The 26,996-nt window shown below is 33.9% G+C and overlaps 1 protein-coding gene across 4 annotated transcripts in view; it reads right to left on the reverse strand.

Moving 5' to 3' along the window:
- arhgap42b (Rho GTPase activating protein 42b) overlaps positions 1 to 26,996 on the reverse strand; it is a 224,023-nt gene that overhangs the window by 132,566 nt on the left and 64,461 nt on the right. For all 4 annotated transcript variants that reach the window (XM_087293379.1, XM_087293378.1, XM_087293377.1 and 1 more), the window contains exon 3: positions 11,852 to 11,913. In XM_087293379.1, the coding sequence (XP_087149505.1) occupies positions 11,852 to 11,913 (62 nt within the window). The remainder of the gene's footprint in view (positions 1 to 11,851; positions 11,914 to 26,996) is intronic.

Consider the following 26,996-nt stretch of genomic DNA (forward strand, 5'->3'; position numbering starts at 1 on the left):
CGGCGAAACGAGGTTATAATCGGCTAGACATGTGAGACTTGCCCCGGTCTTAGATGGCTCTATAATGAATGTGTTATGAAATTTAGTTTTAACCGTTTTTCATGCGGGAATGTAGTTGTTTTAAACTCAAGTCTGTGGTTTATTTATTGAGATGGTGCGTATTTTAAAATATTGTTTTGAAAATGCGGAGATGTGACCTCCATGGTGACGGGTGCCCATTCCTCATGAATCCGTCTAAAGCAGGCTGGTCATTCTGACATTTAAGCTGACTTTGGTTTCATGAATCAATTACTTTTGTTCCAGTTTACGTTTTGGTTAAGCACAAAGTTATGTTGATTAAAAATGATTTAATATTTTCATGTTAACCTTATAAAATTAAGGTGCAGTACACCCAAAAATGGAAAACCAGGGGACAGTTTTATGCACTGAACAGTCTGAAGAAACTGGTTAGTTTTTTTTCTTCACAAAATACTGTCAAAAAATAAAATAAACATAATAATAATAATATAAAGTGTGTGTAGAGTTTTTCATGGTCATTTGCAGTACTGTATTTAGATGCACAGTAACTGATTTTTCCCCAAATTCATTGTAAAATCTGCAGTAGCATACTGTTAATCATGTTCACAGTATGGAAATGTTGAGAATACATTATCATGCTGTGAAAACAGTAATATATACAGTAACACACTGTGCACAGCTTATACAGTAAACAACTGTTGAGAAATGCAGTATAATACCGTGAAAACAACAGAAATCGTTTACAGTGTAGATAATGAGAGGCCTTATCTCTCATTCTCGCGCTGCAGATGCTCTGTTTAACTGTTTTCTTGGTAGTGAGACGCTCAGTTTTTCCACTTCCAAAGTCGTCATGTAAATAGCAAATGCACCATGGCTCGATGCAACTGGATCTTAAAGGGAATGAGAGATGAGACTCTGATTGATTTATTTTGAATACACACCTATAACTCATTAAGAAAATAAGCTCAACCTATTTAGACCATGCGCCACGGGGCAAAGTGGATTTTTCTGACCTTATATTAGCAAAAGTGGATCCTGACACGCCTTAAATGCGTTTGCGCCCTGCGCAAAATAGAGCCCAATGTATTTTATTTTAAGAAACATCAAAAATATTTTGGACTAGTAGGTTTTGATGAAGAGGTTCCTTTTCTGCTGGAGATACTGTTGCCCTATTTTTTTTTTTTAATAAATTAGTTATAATAAAATAAATAAAAAAACCGTACACATATCTTGGAAATGGTATAACAGAAAACTTTGGTGGTTTTAAAACCTTGACTTTTCCAAACCACAGCAAACCTTGAAACCGGTTATTGTCCCATGCCTAAATGGGGCTGCACAATATAAAAAAAAAAAAATCTGACATTGTGATTAGGGATGCTCACATTAACCAATTAACGGTTAACCAAAAGGGTGTATTTTAACTGATTAATGGTATCAGGTAAACGGTTAAAACTTATTATTATTTTTATATTTTGCATTTTTATAGTTTCTCTGCATAAATGTGCAACACGTATTTGTTAACTCACCAGGCTGTAACACATGCAACTACAGACGTATTTTGCCAAATGAAAGGAGCGAAAAGAAAGACATTGCTGCTCACAGTTTGACACAGACAAGTTGATGCCAAACCAGCGCTGATGGTGATGCCTCTCTCCTGGATCTGCTTTATAAACAGAGCTTCGCTTAAGAACTCGCTTAACAACGCTCAAAAAGCAAGTGGAATAATATTTACATTAGTTTATTTGCTCTAAATGCTCATATTGTTCTGTGCATGTACTTAAGTTTTGTTTGAAACATTCAAAAAGAGTGTTTTCTTTGAGCAGGTAAAATTAAAGGTAGTCTATTTATTTGACTGCTTGTATTAAAGGGCAAAACTGTGTTACAAAAATAATTAATATAAATACATTTAGAAATTATAAATTTTAATACAAGGATTACTGCATTGCCAAGTAAAATATTCAAATGTTTATTGAAAGCATCGTCAATGCACCGTGATGCACCAAGATATTGAAATGAACAGTTTCAATGGCACGATAATCGTAACCGAATCGAACCGAACCATGAGACCAGTGTAGGTTCACACTCCTAATATATATATTAATTATTATTATATTACATTGAGGTCATTAATGTAGAATTGTTCACTTGAACTTTTTGTTCTAATTAGTCACTTATGAGGTTACATACCAGCTAGGATGTTTCCTTGTAGGTCAGCTGGCAACACAGACAGAAACTATTGTTAAACAACAACTTGCATCAAAGCTTAGTTTGTTTAAAAGAGTTTATGTGTCTGTGTTTGTCAGAGATCCCACTGGGAGCATTAGTGTTCAGATCCAGTAAAATGTTTAAAGTTACAGACGATAAAGGAAGTTTGATCAAAATGACTAATGGTTTGTTTTTGTGACCCATGTTGTTGTTTTTCCAGAAAAAAACTGCTTTGTTAATGTCTCTGTCTCGAGTAAAGCTCTGAGGTTCATTTTTATACCGCGACCTCTGCTCTCTGATATCCATACAGTTTTTTTTGCAGAAAAAAAGCCAAGTCTCTTTCAATTCAGACAGTGAGTAATGGGGGGAAAAGGATAAATTAAGCCCTTTAAATATATACATTTTATAACAGTACTCTTAAATGCATATCTTATGGATTTATGGCTGGGATAAACTCATTTGTGTGGTTTCGCACAGTCAGACACATTCGTTTTATTGAGAGCAAAACACTTTTGAGGATAGCAGCCTCGGCGGATTTGATTTCATTTTCCTCTACTTCGTCTTAAACGTCTAATCTCTTTTTTAAGCAGTCTGCATGCACAGTTTGCCGCCAAAGACACTCTTAGCAAAGGAGAAACTCTGAAGTTTTAGACTGGGAGGAAGCCCACAGGACAGACATATCTCAAATGAGATATCTTTATTGTCTTTCACTCAGACAGAAATGAGGTTAAATGGAGATCAAATGGAAATTTAAAGGTACAGTCACATAGAAGGTTGTGAAATTATTTCTAAACAAATACTGGCAATGTGATTTATCTTGATTCAGACGCCCTATTTCTAATAAAAATATATTTTATAAAGGGGGAGGAGGCAAATGTACTCTGGTTTCCATTTATTACAAAAACAGTACTGTAAAAAACGTTTGGTTTTAACAAACAGAACTTAGAACCTGTCATTTTATTTAAAAATAAAATGAAGAAATAAACAGCTGAATAAAAAGAAATTGTAAAATATTCAATACTGTGAAAAAAATCTGTCTCAAATCACCAGCAATCCAGGATTGTAGATCACTGGGAATTATTCACTTTCACTCAGGACTACCAATCCTTTCATGCACCACACACTCACACCTGTTCTGGTTTTCAGCTGATTGTTAACACAAACAGTTGAAGCTGTTCAGAATGGATTACATGGACTTCAAAAGCAGTACAGACACACACACTAGTTGCTGAGGCTTGTTTATTTGTGAGCATTATGCTGTGGTTTTCCGTCTTTAGCCTAGCCGTGTTTTGACCCTTTGCTTTGTCAGTTTGATTCATTGCTGCCTGTACCCACTATTTGTATGTTCTTTGACTACAACTTTGGATTGCTCTGCATGTACATGTACATGTAGTTTACAACTTAAGTGTAAAACTACCAGTACATCATATTTAATTAAACAACAGGCCCTCAAATCTGATTGGCTGACAGCCGTGTGATATTCCACTAGTATCAGCACTGTTCCAGCCACTTCACCTCTGTGTATCACTCCACTCACAGTGAGTGCCAGGTCTAAACTTGTTATATTTTGACAAATACAGTGGCTGTTGTAAAAATAATGTATTTTAATTTAAATTATTTTCTGCAGACTGGACTGTTTTTATAAAATGTTTTAGTTTTTCTGCGAAAAATTCTAAATTTTTATTTACATAATTATGCTTTCAAACTGTTGTTTAAATGTGATATCACTCTTGTAGCACTGCAATAAGGCTAAATTCCAGCACTGATGTGATGTGTGTGTAGAACTCTTGACTTCTTTAAGAAATAACCTTCGTTTAAAATGTTGTCATTGTTCAAAATTTAAAGGGATTTTGGTTGACTATATAATACTAGTATGGCAGTATATTACATAATAACCAGGGCTCATCAACAGAACCCATTTATTTAAAAGAAAACACAGATATCAAAATCAGACAACAGCACTAGCTATGTTTCCATCCAAAGATATGAATTATAATTACATGCAAAACTGGAATATTAAATAAAACATTTGCAATTAAGCACTGTTTCCATCAAAGAGTCAAAGAGAACAAAATTGTCACTTAACTAGAGCCAAATATAAAAAGAAAAAACAGAATTTGCTGCAGTAGGAGAAGCCGCTATGGGTTTTTTTCTTATATATAATAAATTATTTGTGCCTCAATACAGTTCTGGAGGTAATAATACCAAACCACTTTGATAATGGACTTTGGCTAAGGGATTTCAGTATGATCTAAACAACATTTTAATTGTTTTACAATCTGGTCAGTCTGCAGGTTTGTCCATTAATGCCGGCCCACTGTGCCCATTTTTATCATCACATGAAAAAAATTAATAAAAGCACATTACCTTATGATGCACAGGCTGAAGTTTATACAGCAAATGTGTTTCCATGATAGCTAATGCACATTTTTTATTAGATGAAAAGTTTATCATACTCATTTGCGTGCATTCATTTTTAATGTGCATTTTCAGCATTGACAGTATGTGCATCTTGGTGTTTCCGTTTATGCATTTTTTATGCGATATTGGAAATGCGCATATAAATAGTTGGATGGAAACATAGCTAAAGACACTTCTTCCTCCTCTATTCACTGACTTCTTTATTTACTTTGGGTTCAGATTATCATGTTTACAGCTGAACATTAAGCAGGGGCATGTTGAATAAACCAAGCTTACAGAATAAGCCAGGCTTATTTTGGTAGGTCAGGCTTATTTATGGCGGATTTGGTTTCATAAATCAAATTTACGATAGTTCAAACTCAGTTACTCTGGCAACTTATACTGGGAAACTAGCCTGGTCCGGGGCAGGCTAACTCCCAGGATAAGTCTTAAATTCAAGCTTAATATTAAGTTAATTTGATGCCGTTTTAATTCACTTAACCCTTTTAATAATAATTAAAACTTTATAGTCACTTAATAAATAAATATGTATATATAAATAAATATGTATGTATATATATATATATATATATATATATATATAAACACACCAAACATCTTTAATATATATATATATATATATATATATATATATATATATATATATATATATATATATATATATATATATATATATATATATATATATATATATATAAACTACAACATTTCAATTTTATATAATTTTTTTATTTTATGCTACTGTTGATTTTTTTTCTGTTTATACAATTTTATTTTATTTTCCCTCAACATATTAATTTAGGTGTACTAATTTTTAGACTGTGATCTTCAGTTTATTTTTGTTAGATTGGTTCAAATTTTTTGCTTTTTGCACATAGATATTTTTGTAAAGCATCCTGTAGAAAATACTAATTTAAAAGAGAGATCTGTGATGGGTGTACGTATAAAAATATATACACTTTTGATTTTTATTTTCTTTTTTAAATATTTCTCAAATGATTTTTAACAGAGCAATAAGATTTTTCACAGTATGTCTGATAATATTTTTTCTTCTGGAGAAAGTCTTATTTGTTTTATTTTGGCTAGAATAAAAGCAGTTATTAATTTAAAAAAAACATTTTTAGGACAGAATTATTAGCCCCTTTAAGCTATTTTTTTCAGAGAATCTACAGAACAAACCATTGTTATACAATAACTTGCCTAATTACCCTAACCTGCCTAGTTCACCTTATTAACCTAGTTAAGCCTTTTAATGTCACTTTAGGCTGTATAGAAGTGTCTTGAAAAATATCTAGTAAACCATACTGTCATCATGGAAAAGATAAAATAAATCAGTTATTAGAAATAAGTTTTAAAACTATTATGCTTAGAAATGTGCTGAAACAATCTTCCCAGAAAAGAACAGAAATTGGGGAAAAAAAATAAACAAGGGCGCTAATAATTCAGGGGGGTTAATAATTCTGACTTCAACTGTATATATATATATATATATATAGTGTATATCATATAACTTATTTTTAATCAAACTTACGATTATTTATTTTAATTTTATTTATATTAATTCTTCATTTGTTATTTTAATCAAGATTAATCATTTCAGAGCACTTTAGGAAGTCCTTTCAAATGAATGTTACATTTTTAAAATGAAAACAAAACTATATCTTATCAGGCAAAAAAATATTACTGTCTACCTACAGTTTTAGAGCACAGTTTCTGTTTTCAGAGTGCTTAATAAGCCTTACTAGAAAGTGATGTGAAGTATCACACCTCTCCTAATTTAAAAACTGATAACCTGCTTTTTTCCCAATTTGTCTGTTACAGAATGTCACTACAGATTGCACGTATCCCCGTTGTATTATTTTTGCCATTTAGTTAAGTAGCTTAAAGCTTTAAATGAGCAGCTGGAAACTGTGATAATCACACACATCATTAAGGTACCATTTAAGTGAGCTATTAAGCATTCTGGAGTATTCTCATGTCTTTGTGGTTCTCTTTTAAGGACATCTGTCTTTAAACGAGGGCGCGTTGCTGAAATAGTTTGCTGTTTTAATATTTGATTGAAAAAGAAAAGACAATAATGCAATGCAACGCAATGTAATGCAATGCGATCTAACGAGAAGAAAAACAAAACTATAGATGCCCACCAACTACTAAACCTTTGGTATAAAACTTCAGTAAAGGAGCTCGGATTCCTAAAGATGTAACTAACTCGTAGCCAGGGGGGGTTCTACCAAAAGTCTAAAATTTGTCCCATACATCAGCTTGTCCCATTTTAGACTGCTATGTCATATTTATTGTAAAAAACAGATTGCATATCGAAGAAGGCTAGTGACACTTCACATATTCACAAGTTTACAGCAAGTGACATTTGTGCTATTTCAGTCATGGTCTGTTTTTGACTTAAGTAAGTCAGTTTCGGCCAGTGATAATAATAGTGTTTAACATCTAACCACGTAATAAATTGTGCAATTTGATGTAAAGGAATTGTTCTGTAACTATTTAAAGTCTTGTCATTCAATAGAGAAAAAAAAAATTATAGCAACTTTTAACATATTTTTAATCTTGGACCTTATTCTTGAAACCCAAAATGACAATTAACAAGGTTTGAAGCAAAACATAATATATATATTTTATTACTAATTATGATTAGTTGATTATATATAGTAATAGTAGTTTTGTTATTAATTAATTAATTAATTAATTAATTTAATTATGTAAATGACAAAAATCTAACTGAGTAAAGTTGAATACAGTGTATGGCAGTTTGTTATTTTATTATATAACAGGTCTTAACAGATTCTTAAAATATCTGTTTCTTTCAACGATAGATGGAATAGTAAATTTGTACTGAAGTATTTTTTTTCATATTTCTTCATTCAAAATGTTTAATTTAAAACACCAACATTATTTATAAAACTGTCGATTAGCATGTAAAGTTTAAATGCATTTTTGTAAATAAATATTTACAGTAGTAATAAAATAAAGCAATTTGCTAAATTTTAAGACATACATTTGGTCCATCAAAAAGAGATTATGATCACCATCCAACAAGCAAATCCAACAAATCTCTATTAACCTACATGCAGTAAATACTACACCTCATTATTATTATTATATTTTTTTTTCTCAAAGGGGAAATGAAGCACTCAGTCAAGTTTACATTATTTTGTAAACTGGATTCCACCTTTATGAAAATATACTAAACACACTTGATTAATGTAACCATTTAGCAGAAAATGGCATATTTTACTATAGATTTTTAGACCTAGGGTGCTGCCATCTTGGAATGTTGCTGCGTCTGACGTCACAGGGTTGGTTCTGTTCCCTCAGCTGAACAGATACAATGAAAGTAAAGAAGACTGTAAAGCCTAATTTAACCCAATGCGTGAAGTTGTGGGTGTGGAGCTGCTGCAAATACAAGCATCAGATGTGTGTCTAATATAAAAGTATATATATTTTAATCCATTTTTCCCTTCTAATTACCGATCATTTGATACGCTTTGATTCACCCTCTGTTACGCTGCCTGACTGCCTGTATGTGACTGTAATGGAGCTTGGACAACTGCATCCATACATCTCTGCAATGACTTAAATAACTTATAAAGTGGAATGGCAAAGAAAGCGTTCTTGCAGGACTCCCAGAGCTCATCAAGATTCTTTGGATTCATCTTCAATCTCTCCTTCGTCATCTTAGCTCACACATGTTTAAACAAATATAATGTCCATGTCTGGTGACTGGGCTGGCCAATCCTGGAGCACCTTGACCTTATTTGCTTTCAGGAACTTTGATGTGGAGGCTGAAGTATGAGATGGAGTGCTATCCTGATGAAGAATTTGCCCTCTCCTGTGGTTTGTAATGTAATGGGCAGCACAAATATCTTGAAACCTCAGGCTGTTGATGTTGCCATCCACTCTGCAGATCTCTCGTACGCCTCGATACTGACTGTTGACAGATTTCTGTGAGAATCCTGGGTCCATGCAGGTTCCAATAGGTCTTCTTGGTCGCGGTGATTGGGATGCAGTTCAACAGATGGTTCAATGGAAAAATCTACCTTCTGCCACTTCTCCAAATGATCAACCAGAGGCCAAGTTATTATTTTTTGCTCTTACAACTGCGATTGATGAAAAGAATTTTGTCAGGTAGTGTATGATACAAAAGTGTATCTTTTGAAAAAGTAGCACCCCAGTGACAGATTTTGTACCTTTATTTCTGAGTGTGTATGGCCCAATTATAATTACTTTGAGGTGTGAAGCGTGACCACACATTTTAAACATAGTTTTATCTGGGTCTCACTAATGTCTTTACTGTGACACACACACAACCACAACCACATACACATAAACCAAAAACAACTCACTTCAGCACCTATCATACCACTTGGTCATGGTTAGCAGCTGGTTTTGCCATAATATTTAATATCCACTCGTCTACCTCAATGTGCTGATTGAAAATTACACAGCTCTCTGGAACACTTCATTCTGATAGTCTGATAGCATAATTGCAACTCAAATCAAGATTGAATTTATTGTTTCATTCGATAAAGTAGCCGTGTACAAGTAAGATAATGTACAGTCAATCGGTCATTATCGCAAAATGAACCTGACAGGGTGATTAAACATTTTTATCTGATTGATTCCTACTTGCTCATGCTTGCCGTTTTAGCAATCAGAGGGGAAAACAGCTTTTGTTTGTTTACTAGATCTCTTATTATCAGCTCAGCTAATCAAGGGGGTTTTATGGGGTGTTAATTCGATAATGAGAAAATCAGCAATGCTTTCTTCAAACTTCTAAAACTTCTTTCAGAAGGTGGAACATTGTCAACACAGGCTCACTGTGAGTACGTGATTCAGCCTGCATTTTCTGAAACTACCAAAACAAACCTAAACATGTGTTTTTGACAGGAGTTTCAAGGTAAAATTCAATCGGGGGCGTATGATGCCAACAACTTATGTTCCTTTTCACACTAATGATATTTACAGAGACATATTATGGCCCGATTCCACTGAGTGGTACAATATGGGTCGGTATGCTTTTATGTCCATTTACACTTTCAAATGGTACCAAAAAGGGAACCGTACCACTTTTTGGGTACCCTTTCCAAAAGGTACCAAGCACAACTAAAGGGTACCAAAAGACAAAGCTAGACACGCAGCTGAACGCTATTGGTTTACAGAGAAACTTTAATAGCGTGTACATAAGCCATGAAGATGAAAACCCAGAAAGCGCCATTTTTAAATACACAGCCGAGACATTACATCATAATAATATATACATATAATAACAAGCCACGGTCGACCTGAGCTCAAAAAAACCTTGTCATTGTCTTTTTGAACAGCCACAAAGCCATGAGGAAGAGCAGAATCTGCCATGTGTCCTGTTGTTGTTTATGAGGCCATCTAAAAGCGAGAGTGGTTTCACTTTCTCTATTTGCAATCGTTTGCTACGTGTTTATGTTTGAACTAGCAAACTTGAGCTGATGATTTTAATGTGTGCGTGATTATTGAAGTGACATCCTTTTAGAAGAGGACAAAGGCGAGTGACGTGCCAAAAAACAAAGGAGTAAATGATTCTTTAAGCAACCTAAAACATGAACAAACTGCCAGGCTTAACTATCATTATCGCCTTTTGGACTATTGTGAACTTATAATGTTGTAATTACTTTTTAACAAGATGTTAACATTAAATGTGCTGGCGAAGAATAAAAATGAATGTTTTGTATTGACTGTATATGCTTCCAATCGTTTATGAAGGAGCTGAGCCAAAAGGCAAAGCTTTTGAATTACCAGTCAATCTAAGTTCCTACTCTTACCTATGGTCATGAGCTTTGGGTCATGACAGAAAGGACAAGATCTCGGATACAAGCGGCCGAAATGAGTTTCCTTTGCAGGGTGGCAGGGCGCACTCTTATGTATAGGGTGAGGAGCTCTGACACTCGGGAGGAGCTTTGAGTAGAGTCACTGCTCCTCCACATCGAGAGAAGTCAACTGATGTGGCTCAGGCATCTGTTTCGGATGCCTCCTGGATGCCTTCCAAGGGAGGTATTTCAGGCACAGCACACCGGGAGATGGCCCCGGGGAAGACCCAGGACCAATGGAGGGACTATGTCTCTCGGCTGGCCTGGGAAAGCCTCAGGATACCCCCAGAGGAGCTAAAGGAGATGTCTGGGGTTCTCTCCTAAGATTGCTGCCCATGCGACCCGGCCCCGGAAAAGCGGCAGAAAATAAATGAATGAATGAATGTATGCTTTGGGAATTTTGTACTTGTAACTGGTAACATTTCAGAGACTGGTTTTAGATTTATTAGTTTGCTAGGTAATTTGTATGACAAGCCCCGCCTTCTCATAGACATGTATTGACCTTATTCTCCGCCGACGAGCGGGCGCTGCCATTTGAATCTTTTTGGCACGAGACTTCCGGTCTCATTCACTTCCATTCATTCTTAGACATTAAAAACTGCTCGTTTCGCTGTTTGATGTTGCAAACTGATATTTCCTTGTTATATTATTCTACTTGGTCTGTATAGTCATGCAAACATTTGTTTGTAGAGCAAGTAGTTTGACCGTTTTTTTGCCGTTTATTATTCCTTGACATTTCTCCCATAGGCGACTGAAACGGAAGTTCTAAGACAATCGCGAAAACAGGCGCACTTCCACATTTTAGAATAATGTCAATAAAGATGACGTGTATCTGAAACGTACCCTAAGTAATCTTTTTAAGATTCGCCAAAAATGTAGAAAGTTCCCCCTAGTGGATTTGTCATCTGAAACGAGCAACAGAACCAACATATTTCAGATTTAACAAAAATAAAGGCTGAGGCACGTATATACAATAAAATGTTCTTGCTTAGCTTGGTTCATTCGGAAATATGGTAAAGTGTAAATTATGCCTGGATCCACACCAAAACAGCCCAAGTTTGCTTAAATGTATGCTGAATCATGTCAATGCGCACCAATGTTAACCTGACAAGTAGTGACGTGAGGAAAACATCAAACCAACTAGCTAGATTGACAATCCAACGAATGTCAATGGCCGACTGTCAGCTTGGTCTTTAGAGTTGATTCCAAAAAACAACATGGTGTTGCTGTAGTTTCAAACAAGATGGAGGTTCTACTCAAAAAATTAAATAAGTTTTAATAGAAGGTGTTAACAGAATACATTGCATTTAGTTGATACTAAGCTTATTAAAAAGTAGAGTAGAGAGCCTTACCAGCCGCCTTCTCTCCTCTTCCATGGTGTGCAGCAGCTTGGAAAACTCTTTGAAGGACTGAGCTAGAGAAGAAAAATAGACTTATTAATCCATCTGCATTTGCCGGTTAAAGTTCAAACATATAATAATAACTTAATTCATATGGGTCAATAGTAACGCAGTTAAGCAAACGCTGTTAGCATTGATTCATTGCCACAACCACCTATACAAATGATTCATCATTTAATAAGAAAACAGAATGAACAACAGACATTTTCTTTTAATGTATATTAATACAGAACAGTCAGAAATAAAATCTCAAATTCTCTTTGGTCATCAAAAAAAATATGAAATAGCCTTGTTCAATAATTTATCCATTACCGAACAGAAAGGCTTTCAGGTGAAGGTGACGGGTTTCGGTTGTTAAAGTTTAACATGAAATGTAATTCTGAAATATTTCAGTCTCATGCTGTCTTTTATGTCTTTCTCCATCTGTGGTAAATGCCATGTGGTTAATCAGTCTAGATGATGACATCATGGCAATGCATAACCCATATTGTAGTATCCATTCATTTATTCAGTCCCTAAGGGCTACAGACTCTCGAACACACAACGTCAGACTAGTGTTCAATCTTGAAGCATACAATATATGTAATACTGTAATGTGCTGGACTAATTGTGTTTTAGGGATTAAGTGTGCTGTTTATTAATGTGGTCCAAAACTAAACCAAAGGCAATATTTGAAGTTTTCCTAAAGTTTTTGTCATGACATTTGCTATAAACGGGCGATAATCTTCAGCACAGTGCGCATTTGTATGTGTGTGGGTGTCAAGAGTCCAGAAAAGCAAAGTTAATGAAAAAAAGGATGATTGGACAAAGAGGTATGCATTCATTTTGCTCCAATCCAGAACTAGACTGTTTTGTTTGAAATGAAAGTTGCTAAGTGCAGAGGCAGTTCTAATTTAAAGGGCCATGAAACCCCCTCGTTTCAGCAGGGTGTTTTCACACCTCTACTTTGGAAAAAGTCAGAAAAGTGGGCGTGTCCAGCTCTGTTTAGGGGGGAGTGTCGGAGGAAGAAAAGCGGCTTGGTATGGGAGTGTCTATTTGGGCGCGCTGAATTTCAGAGTCAAAACACACAACCACAGCGGACAATGTGACTGTGTTTACATGGACATCTGTAGTCAAATTATTTGCCAAATTATTAAATGGTGGACTTTAACTGCAGTTTGGCTCTTTCATTCAGGGAATTCATTCATGTCCCTCCCGACAAACGTGATATTTGATTCGAGGCGCTGCTCTAAGCGTGTATTTTTCATGCAATGTTTGATACCGCACGGCGAATGAGAGAAAAAAAAACTCAGCATTTCCCGGAAACTTAGATACACACGGCAGGTAGCGTCAGAAAGCCGCGTGTGTTATTCCGGTCACAAAATCCAACACGAGGTTATAGTTTGGTTGTAACTGTTAGTGCTAACTATTGCACTCGGTGCAATAGTTTGTTTGATACGAATAAAATACGAACTGAATAAACAAAGAGCACTGGTCGCTCACTTACCAAATCTGTAGAGACAGGACAATCACTAGCAACTAGAGCTGCGTCTTTATTTAGAGGAGACTACAAGCGAATCTGGATCTCAGCGTTTGCAGATGAGAACAGCTCTCAGGTAAACAATAATCCTCCTTAGACACGTAAGTTATTGTTGTCGCGCATCGCGTACACTGTTAATCCACGCGTGAGTCTGCGCTCTCACAGAGAGAAAATGAAAACGAAACTTAACTGCAGCAAACTATAAAAGCAACACTTTACGCTTGTTTTGCCAACACAACGTGGCGTCTTTGCCGTCTACACTGTGACAGTAATGAATATTAATGAAGTTGCACAATAGAGCGCGCTGATTGGTTTGAACCAAGCCTTATTCATGCATTAATGCAACACACTGTAAGACGTAATAAGACTCACTCTGGCACAGACGTCCAGTCTGCACGCTGGAATACACGCTATTATGTCATGACCGTGACGCAGCTTCAAAAATTCGTTTCAAACAGGAAGTACGAATTTGCTTGAAATAACGCAAAAACAACCAATTTACACTTTTTAGTGAAATATAGGTGTCCTAATAGTGTTTTTAGCAGTGTGGGACACATATACGACTGTCAACAGCTCAAAAAATGTGTTTTGGTTTTTCGTGACCCTTTAAATGGCATCCTGGGGGAACTACCCCATATCCTACTATTCCCCACTGCCCCTTAAAAAATGTAGAACCAAATAGAAAGAATGTGGTTGACCTTTTATTACTCACAATTGAACAAATATAATTGACTCAAACAAACAAATTGAAATGTTACTAATATTTCACTACATCAGGATCTTTCTTGTCTTTTTTGCAGCAAAGTCATCAATTATATCATCATATAGCCCATTAATGTACAGGGGTGTTGCTAGACAAAATGGCCATGCCCCACTACCCAAAAACATATATTTTAATTATTTAGAATACATAAATACGAAGTCAGAATTAGATTGTTGTGGTCTCCACAATCTAAGGAAAACAAGCTACACATAAACACAAATGTATGCATGCACAGAGTCTGCTCTGTTCTAAAGACACTGTAGTATGGATTGGACCACATGTGCGAGTTGGTTCAGACCACAGACCCACTGGAATGATAAAGTGATTAAAATATTGAGAGACCAAATGGTTAGACAACATTAATGTTACTATTAAACTGTTGCTGTCATCAGTTATCAAATATGGCTTTAGCAAGATAAACGGCTCTGGCCAAGCTCTGACATAGACAAATACTACCATATACATGAAAAAACGAGAAGCTCCTGTTCGTCTCACCTGTTTCAGTGGAAATGTCATTAAAACATTGAATTAAACAATATAAGATCTTCATCATACTCAGAGATGCTCTAGAACACAGTTTCAAATACTGTCGTTTCTCCTTTAACATTGCACTTGTTCTCAGTTAGAATACATGGCTATCACTAAATGGCTTAAAATTAAATAAAAGATGTATTTTCGAGATTTACCGTAGGGCTAACTAGCAAAACCTTGACCCAAGTGGCAAATGCAGCACTAAAAGGTAATTCAGTCCCGTGTAGGGGTGACCTGTGAACTGAAAATAGCTTTATTTCCTATAATCTCCATTAAGTCCTTGAGCACTTAACCCAGAAGTGCAACCAGAGATACTGGGGCTTACAATTAGCGTAATGTGAGCTATACTTGGAATTAAAAGAGTGAGATAAATGACAGATCACTAAGCAGGAGTGGACAAGTAACACTGATTGTAAATTACATGTGCATTAAATCCTCTGAAGTGAGATAGAACCACAAAGTCTTCCATATGAGAACTTTGAGGACAACAAACACTTAATACACTTAAAATCTATTACTATTAGATTTAAATATTTGTTATTATACTTATTATTATACTAACGAAACCCGGTGCTAATAGGGCACGGTTACCTATGTAACTGGTATGCATTAAACCAAATCAGTATATGCATTTTGGTAGCTGATTTTAGTGCCACTGGTGCTGTGACAAGGACGACCCGGACTCATTCTAAAAATACATTTCTGGAGAAGGCCAAATGTTTTTGACTATTACATAAATGCAACCCTCATTATTGATACGTAGCCCTATATACTCTTCTGGATATTGTGAAATACATCCCAGGAGATACATTGTTTGTGCAATTATGTCTTCGTTTTGCAATTTTTGTTTACGCAAATCCTCTAGAGGTCGCTGTGTACACTTTCTGAGACCTCAAATTTATTTTCGTGAGTGCCATTCGCTCCTGCAGTTCTGCAAGTCCACTAGAGTCCGCTGTCGACTGACTGAAGGAATGACGGACCAACCAATTCCCCCACCCACTCCCTTCCCGAAACCCAGCCGATAGTGTTTTTTTTTAAAGCACTAATTGACCTGATCACCCCCTTCCCTAATCCCAACTGACGATGTTTTCAAAAGCAATGCAGAAAAAGAAAAAGCTTTACCTGACTTTTACTACGTTTTCAGATTTTAACACATTATAACTCTGTTATTTACTCAAATCAAGGGTCAACTCCTCTCTGTGTTTCAAGTCCGCAAACGTACATGGTGAGCTACTGGTCAAACTGGTAACAGTGGAAAAGCTGACCACATGAAGGTAAGCGGTCCCGTTAGTAGCACGAAAATAAACAGAAGCCACTGGCGACGTCATACCGCCCCATAATGTTCGTTTAAAAAACAAAATGCAGCCATTTGGCGACATAATTCGCACTCTCCAGTAATGTATACGGGGGTACGTTTTCACAATGAGCCTGTGTTGTATATATGCTTTATGAAGCCATACACACTCCTCAATGACACCCATTCCTCATCCAGTGTTGGCACTGCCCTCTGTGTCTTGCTGGAGCTCAACGGCAGCTTGTGAAGGCTCAGAACAGCACTTGATGCCACCAATCTCTCCCTCGCTTCATTTAAACACGCTGTGGATGAGAGACAGCTGCTGGACTTTACCTCCGCTTCAGCTTGGACACTTGGTCAGGTTCAGCCTGCCAAGTCTATAAACACAATTATCAAACCGTCGGTCCAGATAGGCTGTCCACTCTCTTTGGGTCCATTTACGCTGTCTGGCTTTTAGCAGCCACGGACAGCTGAATGCAAGACTGCCATTTCCCAGCTGACTCCAAAACACCCATTAATGCAAGACATGCACACACACGCTCACTGTTAGAGCTGGGGAAGAGTATTCGTCTTGATATTGTTAAGTCTTTTAGTCAAGATCAACACAGTTGTTCGGTATTAGTTTTCAATAATGGTTGTTGTTTTTTTTTTCCAGTCTCAAGTTAAAGATTATTAATATGGTTTAAAGCCTGAATAGTTTTCTCCTCATTTAAATGTATATAGTTAGCAGCAATATTTACCTAGAAATATTTACAAATTAATTTAATTTGTAATTTAAGTGATGCAAACAAACTGATTTATTGAAATGGCACACACTTTATCTTAAATAAATCCTGAAAATTACAATATTCAGTGTTCGTTTATTGCAACACTACGGTATTATATATAGCTAGGCACGGAATCTGGCCGTGCAGAAATCTACTGATTTCTGCAATTTTTTAGCCCATTATTGAGTCTATTTCTTTACTTGTGTAAATGTGTGTAAATTTATATATTGTTTTATTTTATTTCAGTAATATAATTGGCTAATCTGAAAATATTAATATGATTTATTTACAATATAGTTTGTAAAGTAATTTGTTCTGTGTTTTAGTAGATATGTTATATGAGAGACTTACTTTGTTTATCAAATAAATGGGTCTAATTTGATTTGAATTGTGAACACTAAATATATGTTAAAAATGTATTGTTTTTTATTTTATATATGAAGTTTTTAGTTATGATACTCCTAAAATCACTCAACATAAATCCACAGATATTTTATAAAATTCTTCGCAGAAATAGCAAAATATCTACAGATTACATCTGGCCCTATTAATAGGTCATAAAATTGTGATATGTTTCTATATAGTTTAAATATATAAAAAAATAAATAAAAAGTTGTAATGTGTTATAATAGAATTGTAATAATAATAATAATAATAATAATAATAATAATAATAATAATAATAATAATAACTTTTATTTATAAATTGATTTTTAAAACGTCCAAATTAAGGAAAAATATAAGGGGGAAATCTATAATATTATTACACTAAAACATTTTATTTATTTATTGTATCTATTTATTTAAATTATTGAAAATTTATTTTATTGACAGTTTTATTACCAGTTGTATTATTGAATTATTTATTTATTAGTATTAAAATACTGTATTTTTCTGAATATATATATATATATATATATATATATATATATATATATATATATATATATATATATATATATATATATATATATATATATATATATGCTTGATAGACTTTGTGTAGAAAGAATATAGCAGCCTGAATGCTTAATATAGCCAGTTTGATAAGAAAGTTGAGAGTACAAAGAAACAACCTTAAGTTTTTGTAACAGACTGTTTACAGCTCTGGATTCAGCCCTGAATCTGCATGTGACCTAACCCAAACCTCCTGTCTCTATCCCTATCTAGATTGACATACCTATTTAGAATTGTTTATCTTCGCTTTAACTAATCAAAAGCTTTAACCTGAGTTAACACCATTTCTGGTTTTGTATTTGCTGTGTTGTTGTTACTGTAAATCAAAAGGTCGATATATATTTGCTCTTTTCTCAATCAGTTTTTTTCAATGTATTATTAAAAAATTTTACTTGTAAATTACAGTAGTTTATCTAACTCTAGATAAATCCAGCAGAAGTGTATACTACACGCTTTAGGAAAAAGCAAGCATCTGTGTATTTATTTATCAGAAGAACGATACGGCAAAAGAGAGAAACTGAATGTGAAAAGATAAGAAGCACAGAACAGGAAATGAGAGGGAGAAAGTGAGAGAGGCTTGATGTGGAAGATAAAGGCAGGACTGTGGATAAATGCCTCTGCTGAACTATATGAGGCACTTAAGGCAGGATATAGCGGCTAAAAGGGGTTAGAGCGTATGTATCATTCACAGGTTAATAGGGAGAATGACAGAAGTGATGAGTCATTCTGTGAAATGGCTTTTGGCTCGGGACAGAAGAGATTTGGCCAACACTCATTTGAGAAGGACTGATGAGAAAGGCAGACATGGAATCGCCCTCTCATTTAGAAACCCCTAATGCACTATCCATAAATCAAGACCAGCCACACATGATACTGTGCTTCAACGGGAAACATTGTTAAAATCTTTTGAAATGGCTTGATAAGCACTGTTATCTGTTCTTTGCCGCAACATTCACCACTGCAACAACAACTAAAAAAGTTTCATCATGGTACAGTGAATCTATCATTGTCATCTTTTGTTTGAATTGTGTCCATGAGCCTAGCTTTCTTGTGTTTCCTTTCAGGCAAGGTTTGTTTCCATTGTTTGAATAGTTTCTGATTATGCTCACCTGTGCCTCATTTAGTTTCACCGTTTGCTTCTGTTTACACTCTTGTGTGTTATTGGCACTATTGGTGATTGTACATACATTGTTATTCTCATTTTATTCCATTGTATCATGTGTTTATTGAATAATTGTTTATGTTTATATATCTGCTTCAAGCTTTGTTGGCATTTACATGTATGTATAACGAATGGGTACACTATATCTATCACTGACATCTTTTGTTTTAATTGTGTCTATGGGCCTAGCTATTTTCTGTTTCCTGTCCGGTAAGTCTCGTTTGCATTGTCTCTGATTATCCTCACCTGTGCCTCATTTAGTTCCACTGTTTGCTTCTGTTTACACTCTTTGTTCTTTGTAAGGACAGTATTGGTTTATGTACATACATTGATATTCTCATTGTATTCATTTGTATCATGTGTTTATTAAATAACTGTTTATGTTTATATATCTGCTTAAAGCTTTGCCAGACCGCACACCACACACCAGCTGATTGGTGGAGAGGAGACAGAGTGATGAAGCCAATCATGATATGGGGAGGGTTAGGAGGCTATGATGGACAGAGGCTAGTGGACAGATTTGGCCAGTATGACGGGGTTAAACCCCTACTCTTTTTCGAAGGACATCCTGGGATTTTTAATGACCACAGAGAGTCTGGACCTCGGTTTAACGTCTCACCGGAAAGACGGCGCTCACTGAGCAGTATAGCGTCCCCGTCACTATACTGGGGCATTAGGACCCACACATACCACAGGTTGAGCGCCCCCTGCTGGCCTCACTAACACCACTTCCGGCAGCAACCTAGCTTTCCCATGTGGTCTCCCATCCAGGTACTGATCGGGCGCAGCCCTGCTTAGCTTCAGTGGGCGACCATGTGGGAGCTGCAGAGAGCTAGCTGCTGGCAAAAACTCCAAGGCTATGAGTATACTCTCTGTTGTGTTTAGGGCAGTATTTGTTATTACTATTCTCATTTTATTCCCTTGTATCATGTGGTCATTAAATAATTGTTTATGTTTTTATGTCTGCTTCAAGCTTTGCAGGGCATTTATGTATATTAAAAGGCTTCATTTTAGTTTAATAGCCAAGCATTTTATTTGACATCACCATTCTAGGCAGCATCTGATTGGACAAATGTCTGTGGAGTAGAAAATGAGACATCTTATGCTTGTATCATACTTGATGTAAACCTGATCAGTCCATATTGCCAACTCATTTATTCAACAGATATTAAATGAATCCACAATATTTTAATGACATTTTTTTATGTATTTAATATCAGTTATATAGCATAACCAACATAAAGTTATCTTAAAATATATATATATATATATATATACATTTATTAATTTTTTTAAAGATAATGTTGTCAAGGTAAAAAAAAAATATTCAAAAATATTTATTGTGATGCTTACATGAAAAGGCGAGGGCTGCAAAATATCATGTTATCAAAATTTAGTATTTAATAATTTAAGAAAAAAATATTTATATATTATATTTCATATTTTATTCATTTTGCAGAAAAAACATACATTAAAAACCTTAAAATTAAATGTAAAGTTTAAGGTGTAACACATTTTACATTTATTTTTATTTGATAGATAAGCAGGAATAATGGCATTTGTTTAGAGTAATTATGTGTGTTATGGTGAATAAGATATCATAATTATCATATAATTGTATGTCTATGACTAGTTTTATCCAAGGCAAGTTTGGTTTAGGTAAAAAATCTGATCCCCAAAAGACCTGACCCACTTTCTATAAAATAAATGTAAAATTTTATAGGAGGAACAAATTAAAAAAAAACCTGCTTGAGAGTTCTTCCACATAACATTTTTAGCTTTATACCATTTCCCTCCATCCTGATCTAAAAATTGACATCACGACTGAGCAGCTCTGTTTTATAAGTCCCATCGAGCGCCACAAAAAAAAAGAGAAAAGTAGAAGATGACAGAAAGCCTGGGCGGTAACAGCCATCGTCCCATCACACCTGAAGTGAAACAGTCCTGCACTTTTAGGACAATTAATATTTCTATAGCTACATCAATCTTTCTGTGAGATTGATTTCAGGATAACTGCTGTGGATTGTGAATGTCACAGCAGGAAGTCCTGGAATGAAATCGATAGGAGGTCGAGTGACCCCGTCTGTGCGCTCAGACAGACTGCTGATACCACGCAGACCGGCTGGAGCTTCAAAGTGGATTGCGGCTCAGCTCCATCAAGATTCTGGTCCCACTGCATACGAGGGGTCCGGTCAAGTCACTCGAAAGCTCACTTTCATCGATGACCAGATTGATTTCACAAGACAATTACATTTTTCTTCAGTAACAGTAATCTTACCCTTTTAGGGCCAGGACACAACAGAAAAATCAGACACTGTCAAAACTTTCCATGAAGAGTGACAGACGAGAACTTCTTTCTAGTGGCCTTTTCAGTGGTCAATGGCATATATGGTTAAGCAGAGTTATGAATTTATGTATTTTAAATACTGTATTTAACTAGTGACATTTAGCGAAATGCTCATCTTTAGAGTTTATTTCTGTATAATCAACCCACAGCTATGTTTCCACCAACTTATTTTATGTGCGTTTTGTAATATCGCATAAACAAATGCTTAACGAAACTGCAAAGATGCACAGAAATTTAGAAAATGTGCAGAAAATGTAGGCACACAACTGAGAAGAATTAACTGTTAATCCAATTAGGATTGGGCGATGTTGACCAGTTTGGCATCGTACAATGTCTAATGTGAATCATCATGATGGACAATGGCATTGTGAATTAATTATTCATGAATAATTAAATTATTCATAACGAATTATTTATTTGTAGCCTACCGTTTCAACTACCTGCCCCGCATGCAACATCATTTATTTTCATTCATTCATTTTCTTGAGGCTTAGTCCCTTTATTAATACAGGGTCGCCACAGCGGAATGAACCGCCAACTTATCCAGCAAGTTTTTATGTAACGGATGGCCTTCCAGCCACAACCCATCTCTGGGAAACATTTATTTTCATCACCAATTATTATAGTAGAACAGTTTCTCAAGCAGTTTGTGAAGCATTTTGGAAACAAGAGATGAGCCCTGGTCTAATGCGCCAACTGACTTGAGAAACCTGTTCATGCCTTCGACAGAATTTAAATGAGCCATTTTAATCTAAATTAATTCCAAGATTGCAGTGAGATTAATCTAGATTAATTCCAAGATTACAGTGAGATTAATCTAGATTAATTCAAAGATTACAGTAAGATTAATCTAGATAAAAATGATCTATGTCCACCTATAGTAATTAAATAATATTACTCAATAATTAAATTAAAAGTTACACTGTAAAAAGCACACTTTAATAGATATATCTTTAATAATATTATTATATAAAACTCTAGTTTTAGTCTAGTTTCACATGCCTCAGTTGATGTAGTATAATATATATTTATTACTCAATAATTAAAATTAAAAGTTCCACTGTAAAAAGCACACTTTAATAGATATATTTTTAATAATATTATTATATAAAACTCTAGTTTTAGTCTAGTTTCACATGCCTCAGTTGATGTAGTATAATATATATTTATTGCTCAATAATTAAAATTAAAAGTTACACTGTAAAAAGCACACTTTAATAGTTATATTTTTAATAATATTATTATATAAAACTCTAGTTTTAGTCTAGTTTCACATGCCTCAGTTGATGTAGTATAATATATATTTATTACTCAATAATTAAAATTAAAAGTTACACTGTAAAAAGCACACTTTAATAGTTATATTTTTAATAATATTATTATATAAAACTCTAGTTTTAGTCTAGTTTCACATGCCTCAGTTGATGTAGTATAATATATATTTATTACTCAATAATTAAAATTAAAAGTTACACTGTAAAAAGCACACTTTAATAGATATATTTTTAATAATATTATTATATAAAACTCTAGTTTTAGTCTAGTTTCACATGCCTCAGTTGATGTAGTATAATATATATTTATTACTCAATAATTAAAATTAAAAGTTACACTGTAAAAAGCACACTTTAATAGATATATTTTTAATAATATTATTATATAAAACTTTAGCTTTAGTCTAGTTTCACATGCCTCAGTTGATGTAGTAATATATATATTACATATATATATATATATATATTACATATATATATATATATATATATATATATATATATATATATATATATATATATATATATATATATATATATATATATATATATGAATGTGCCTTATAAATAATCATTCAAGATCAAGGCAAGGCAAGCTTATTTCATTTAGAACAGCTCAGACTTTAGTGTGAGTCAATGGGCTTAAGCCTTGCCAGTGATACCAGAGGGTTAAATTATGAATGACTGAGACTAGTGGACAAATACTGCTAGTTAATTTTAGAAATTCTAGTCATTTACATGAATTCTTATGCATGATGGACTCAAAGAAATGTCCACTTGAAAGATAAGCAATGTGAGATGTGAGTGGCATGATGCAATGTTACTAAAGACAACAGAAACCATCCAAATCAGTGATTCTGTTTACACTGAAGGCGTTTTATTTTTGACAGACTTGATGCAAGTTAATGGCCTGAATGTCACTTTGTTGTGTCTAATTTCTACTGTAGCTGCTGTGGCACAATATGACCTGACAATGCGTCCAGTGTGAGTCCAGACTGAGAACTGAGTAGGCTCAGTGTAAAAATGCCTTTCTTTGGCATGAATAAAGTCTCCTTTTGCATCATTTTCAAAACAACCAACGCAATTACATTCTTAAATATTGCATAAAGCCCTCAGACTGACAACTTTCATTTTGCAACTGCATTGTTAGGTTCCTGACACTTTTATATGCAGTATTAATCACAGTCTAAATGAAAGGACTGTGTACAATATGCTGGATTCATGTCAAAGAGATTGCATTAACATCCAGCCACAGGTTTCATCAACATTCAGCTGTGTATCCAACGCGAAATCATTCCGCCACATTACACGTGTAAATCAATGGCCGTAGCTCTATTATTTCCTACTATCAATGTTTCTGTCCATTAAAGCCGTCCATTAGCTAAACAGCCGTGGAGATGTCTTTGTGTCGCTACCTTCCAAAACATTCTCACTATGGCTCACCAAACAACCACTTTGGCCAGACAGTTAATAGTGAATATAAATTAAATAAAACGCAATGAAATAAAATACAATAAAATAGGGAAAAAATGTAATAAATTAAATTAAATTATAAAATAAAATAAAATAAAATTTAAATTAGTTTAAAAAAATATTAAAATAAAAATTAAAATTAAAAATTAAAGATTTATAAAATAATGAAGGTCAATCTGGATCATTAAAAACCCAATCTGACTGCCAGATAGGAATATGGTAAGGTATGGAATATGGTATATTTTATTTTCTGCTGCTTTGTTTTTGTTATTTAAGTGTTATACATTTAACTTGAATTAAATTATTAATTTTGTTTATATTTTATTTAATTTTATTTTAATTTTATCATTTTAAATATTTTTTATTTATTTCTATTTAATTGTATTGAATAAAAAAATGTTTAATATAAAAGTTAAATACAATATTAATAAATAATCATTTAATTCAAATTAAAAATACATTACACAAATAAACAATAAAAAATTATTATTTCTATTTTATTTTATTTTCATTTGATTATTTTTTATATTTTTTTCCATTTATTTTTATTGAATACAAAATATTGTAAAAAATTAAATTAAAAAATTATTATTTAATTCAAATTAAAAATAACAAAAATAAAACAATAAAATATTATTTATCTTCTGTTTTTTAACACTTTTGTTTTTATTTCTATTTAAGTTGACTTAAGATTAAAAAAGAAAGAAATTGAATAAAAAATAATAAAATATAAATAAATAATAATTTAATTCAAATAAAAATAAATAACAAAAATAAAACCAAAATATTATATATATTTTATTTTATTTTCATTTTAATTTTAAGTTTTGTTTTCACTACAATTTATTGAAAAAAATACATAACATTTTTTCAAAATAAAATGAAATAAAAATATGAATATGAATAAATAATTAAATTCAAACAAAAATAACAAAAATAAAATAATAAAAATATTGTTTATAATTTATTTCACTTTCTTGTGATTTTTGTTTGTTTGTTTTTCCATTTAATTTTATCGAATAAATTATGTCTAAAAAATAAAATAGAACATTAATCATTAATAATTTAATTCTAATAAAAATAAAAAACAAAATTAAAACAATACAAATATTATTTATTTTTTATTTTATTTTTATTGTTTTTCATTATTATTTGGCTTTATTTTCATTTAGTTTTATTGAATAAAAATATACTTTATAAAATAAAATAAAACAATGTAATAAAAAATAAAAAATTTAAAAAATAAATGTTTAAAACTAAATTTAAAAAGTTAAATATAATAAATAATTAATTCCTATCTGGCAACCAGATGGGGATTTCAAAGACCCAGATTGGCCTTCTTTATGATCTTGCTTTTGCCACACCTCAACATGTTTAATTAGCTTTTCTCCCCTCAGATGAAGAAGGGGAAAAGGTACTGGGCTAAACGACAGGTTGCTTTGTGCGACTGAGAATAGCGAAAGACTGGAAGCCAACTGTTAGATGCAGATGGTCTGAGTGTCAAGCCAGCGCACAATGCACAAAGCAGGACAGGAAGATAATAAACACAGTAATGACACGTAAGGAAGAAGAGAAGGATAGGAAGCGAAGAATGGACGCCAAAAGAGACCGAACAGAATGAGTGATCAACCCATCAGAGTGTATGAACTCTCAGCACATCTGCTCGTTGCCCACCGAGAGCGAGCGGTCTGCATTTTCCTTAATCTCTGACACAAATCACAATTAGTCACTCTGATCTCTTAAAGGGCTGAGCTGAGACCTTTTTGTCTGGAATGTAAGCAAATCAATACAATACATTATGCATGCAGGGCAGGCAATCTCACCGAGACCTGCCTTGAGCTGTTGAGCTAAGTCTGGATTGGGACAGGATATTAGCATGGCCAACGCTCGCTTCCATACAAGAACACGTTTAATAATCACAAAGTCCTTCTGTGACTACTCACACGCTGAAGATTTCAAAAACTTTGTAATCAGTAGCTGAAAGAAAAAGAGTCAGCGACAAAAAAATCCATTTTACATAACTTCCAAAGAACCTGTATGGAAGTTCCAGGGATAGGATTTGATTAAAATGACAATCCCATCCATCTGGGACAGCGCGCGGGACATTTGGGAAACTATTCCTCAGAGCATTAGAAGAACATTCCATTAAAATGATCTTAGAATGGTTGAGCACACCATCTTTAATGGGTTTGGAGGGAAATTTTATCACTCAGAAGTTGCTCTTTTACGGCTCAGGCGAGTTAATGGACTGCTTCAGCTGTAATTTATGAATCAACTTTTTGAAAATTCTCTGATTAAAAATACTCTGACAGAAATGAGGAAACTGCTGAAGAACAGAAAAGGTCAGTTTACATTAAGGATAATAATAGGGAAAAAAGGTGCGTTTCTGTTTCTGAAATGTTTTTGTCAGTCAATAATCACATACTAGGGATGTCCAGATCCGATCACGTGATCGGAATAGGACCCAATCATGCAGTTTCAGATCAGGACTATATATATAGCTTGAGGGTTAAATTGTACATTTTCATCTCGGGCACTCAAAAATAGTAATTTTTCAAATTAAAGAATTGTTTAGACTCAGATAATAAATAAAGCAAAATAATTAATGATTTCATGTGCGGCCCGGTACCAACTGATACCGGTCCGCAGCCCAGTGGTTGAGAACTACTGGTCTAAGGTACAGAGACATAAACAGACACATGCTAACATGAGGTGTCTTCAAAATTTAATATTTCTTCAAATTATGGATGAAAATATCAGATTCAGTGTGAAATAACTTTTATGCTATGTTTACACGACAATAATTCAGCCTAAAAATAAAAAATAACAAAACCAAGAAACTTTTGAGCTTTTTACTTGAGAAAACAAAAAAAAAAAATTAACATTATATTTATATATATTAGTGGTGGGCCGTTATCGGCGTGCTGCGTTAATGCAAGACTTTTATCGCGCAATAAAGAAAATATTGCCGTTAATCTATTCTCAGGTTGGTTTGGGAGCTGTGTCTATTC

The sequence above is a fragment of the Danio rerio genome, chromosome 18 (genome assembly GCF_052040795.2).
Source record: "Danio rerio strain M-AB ecotype USA chromosome 18, GRCz13ab, whole genome shotgun sequence".
Taxonomy (NCBI): domain Eukaryota; kingdom Metazoa; phylum Chordata; class Actinopteri; order Cypriniformes; family Danionidae; genus Danio; species Danio rerio.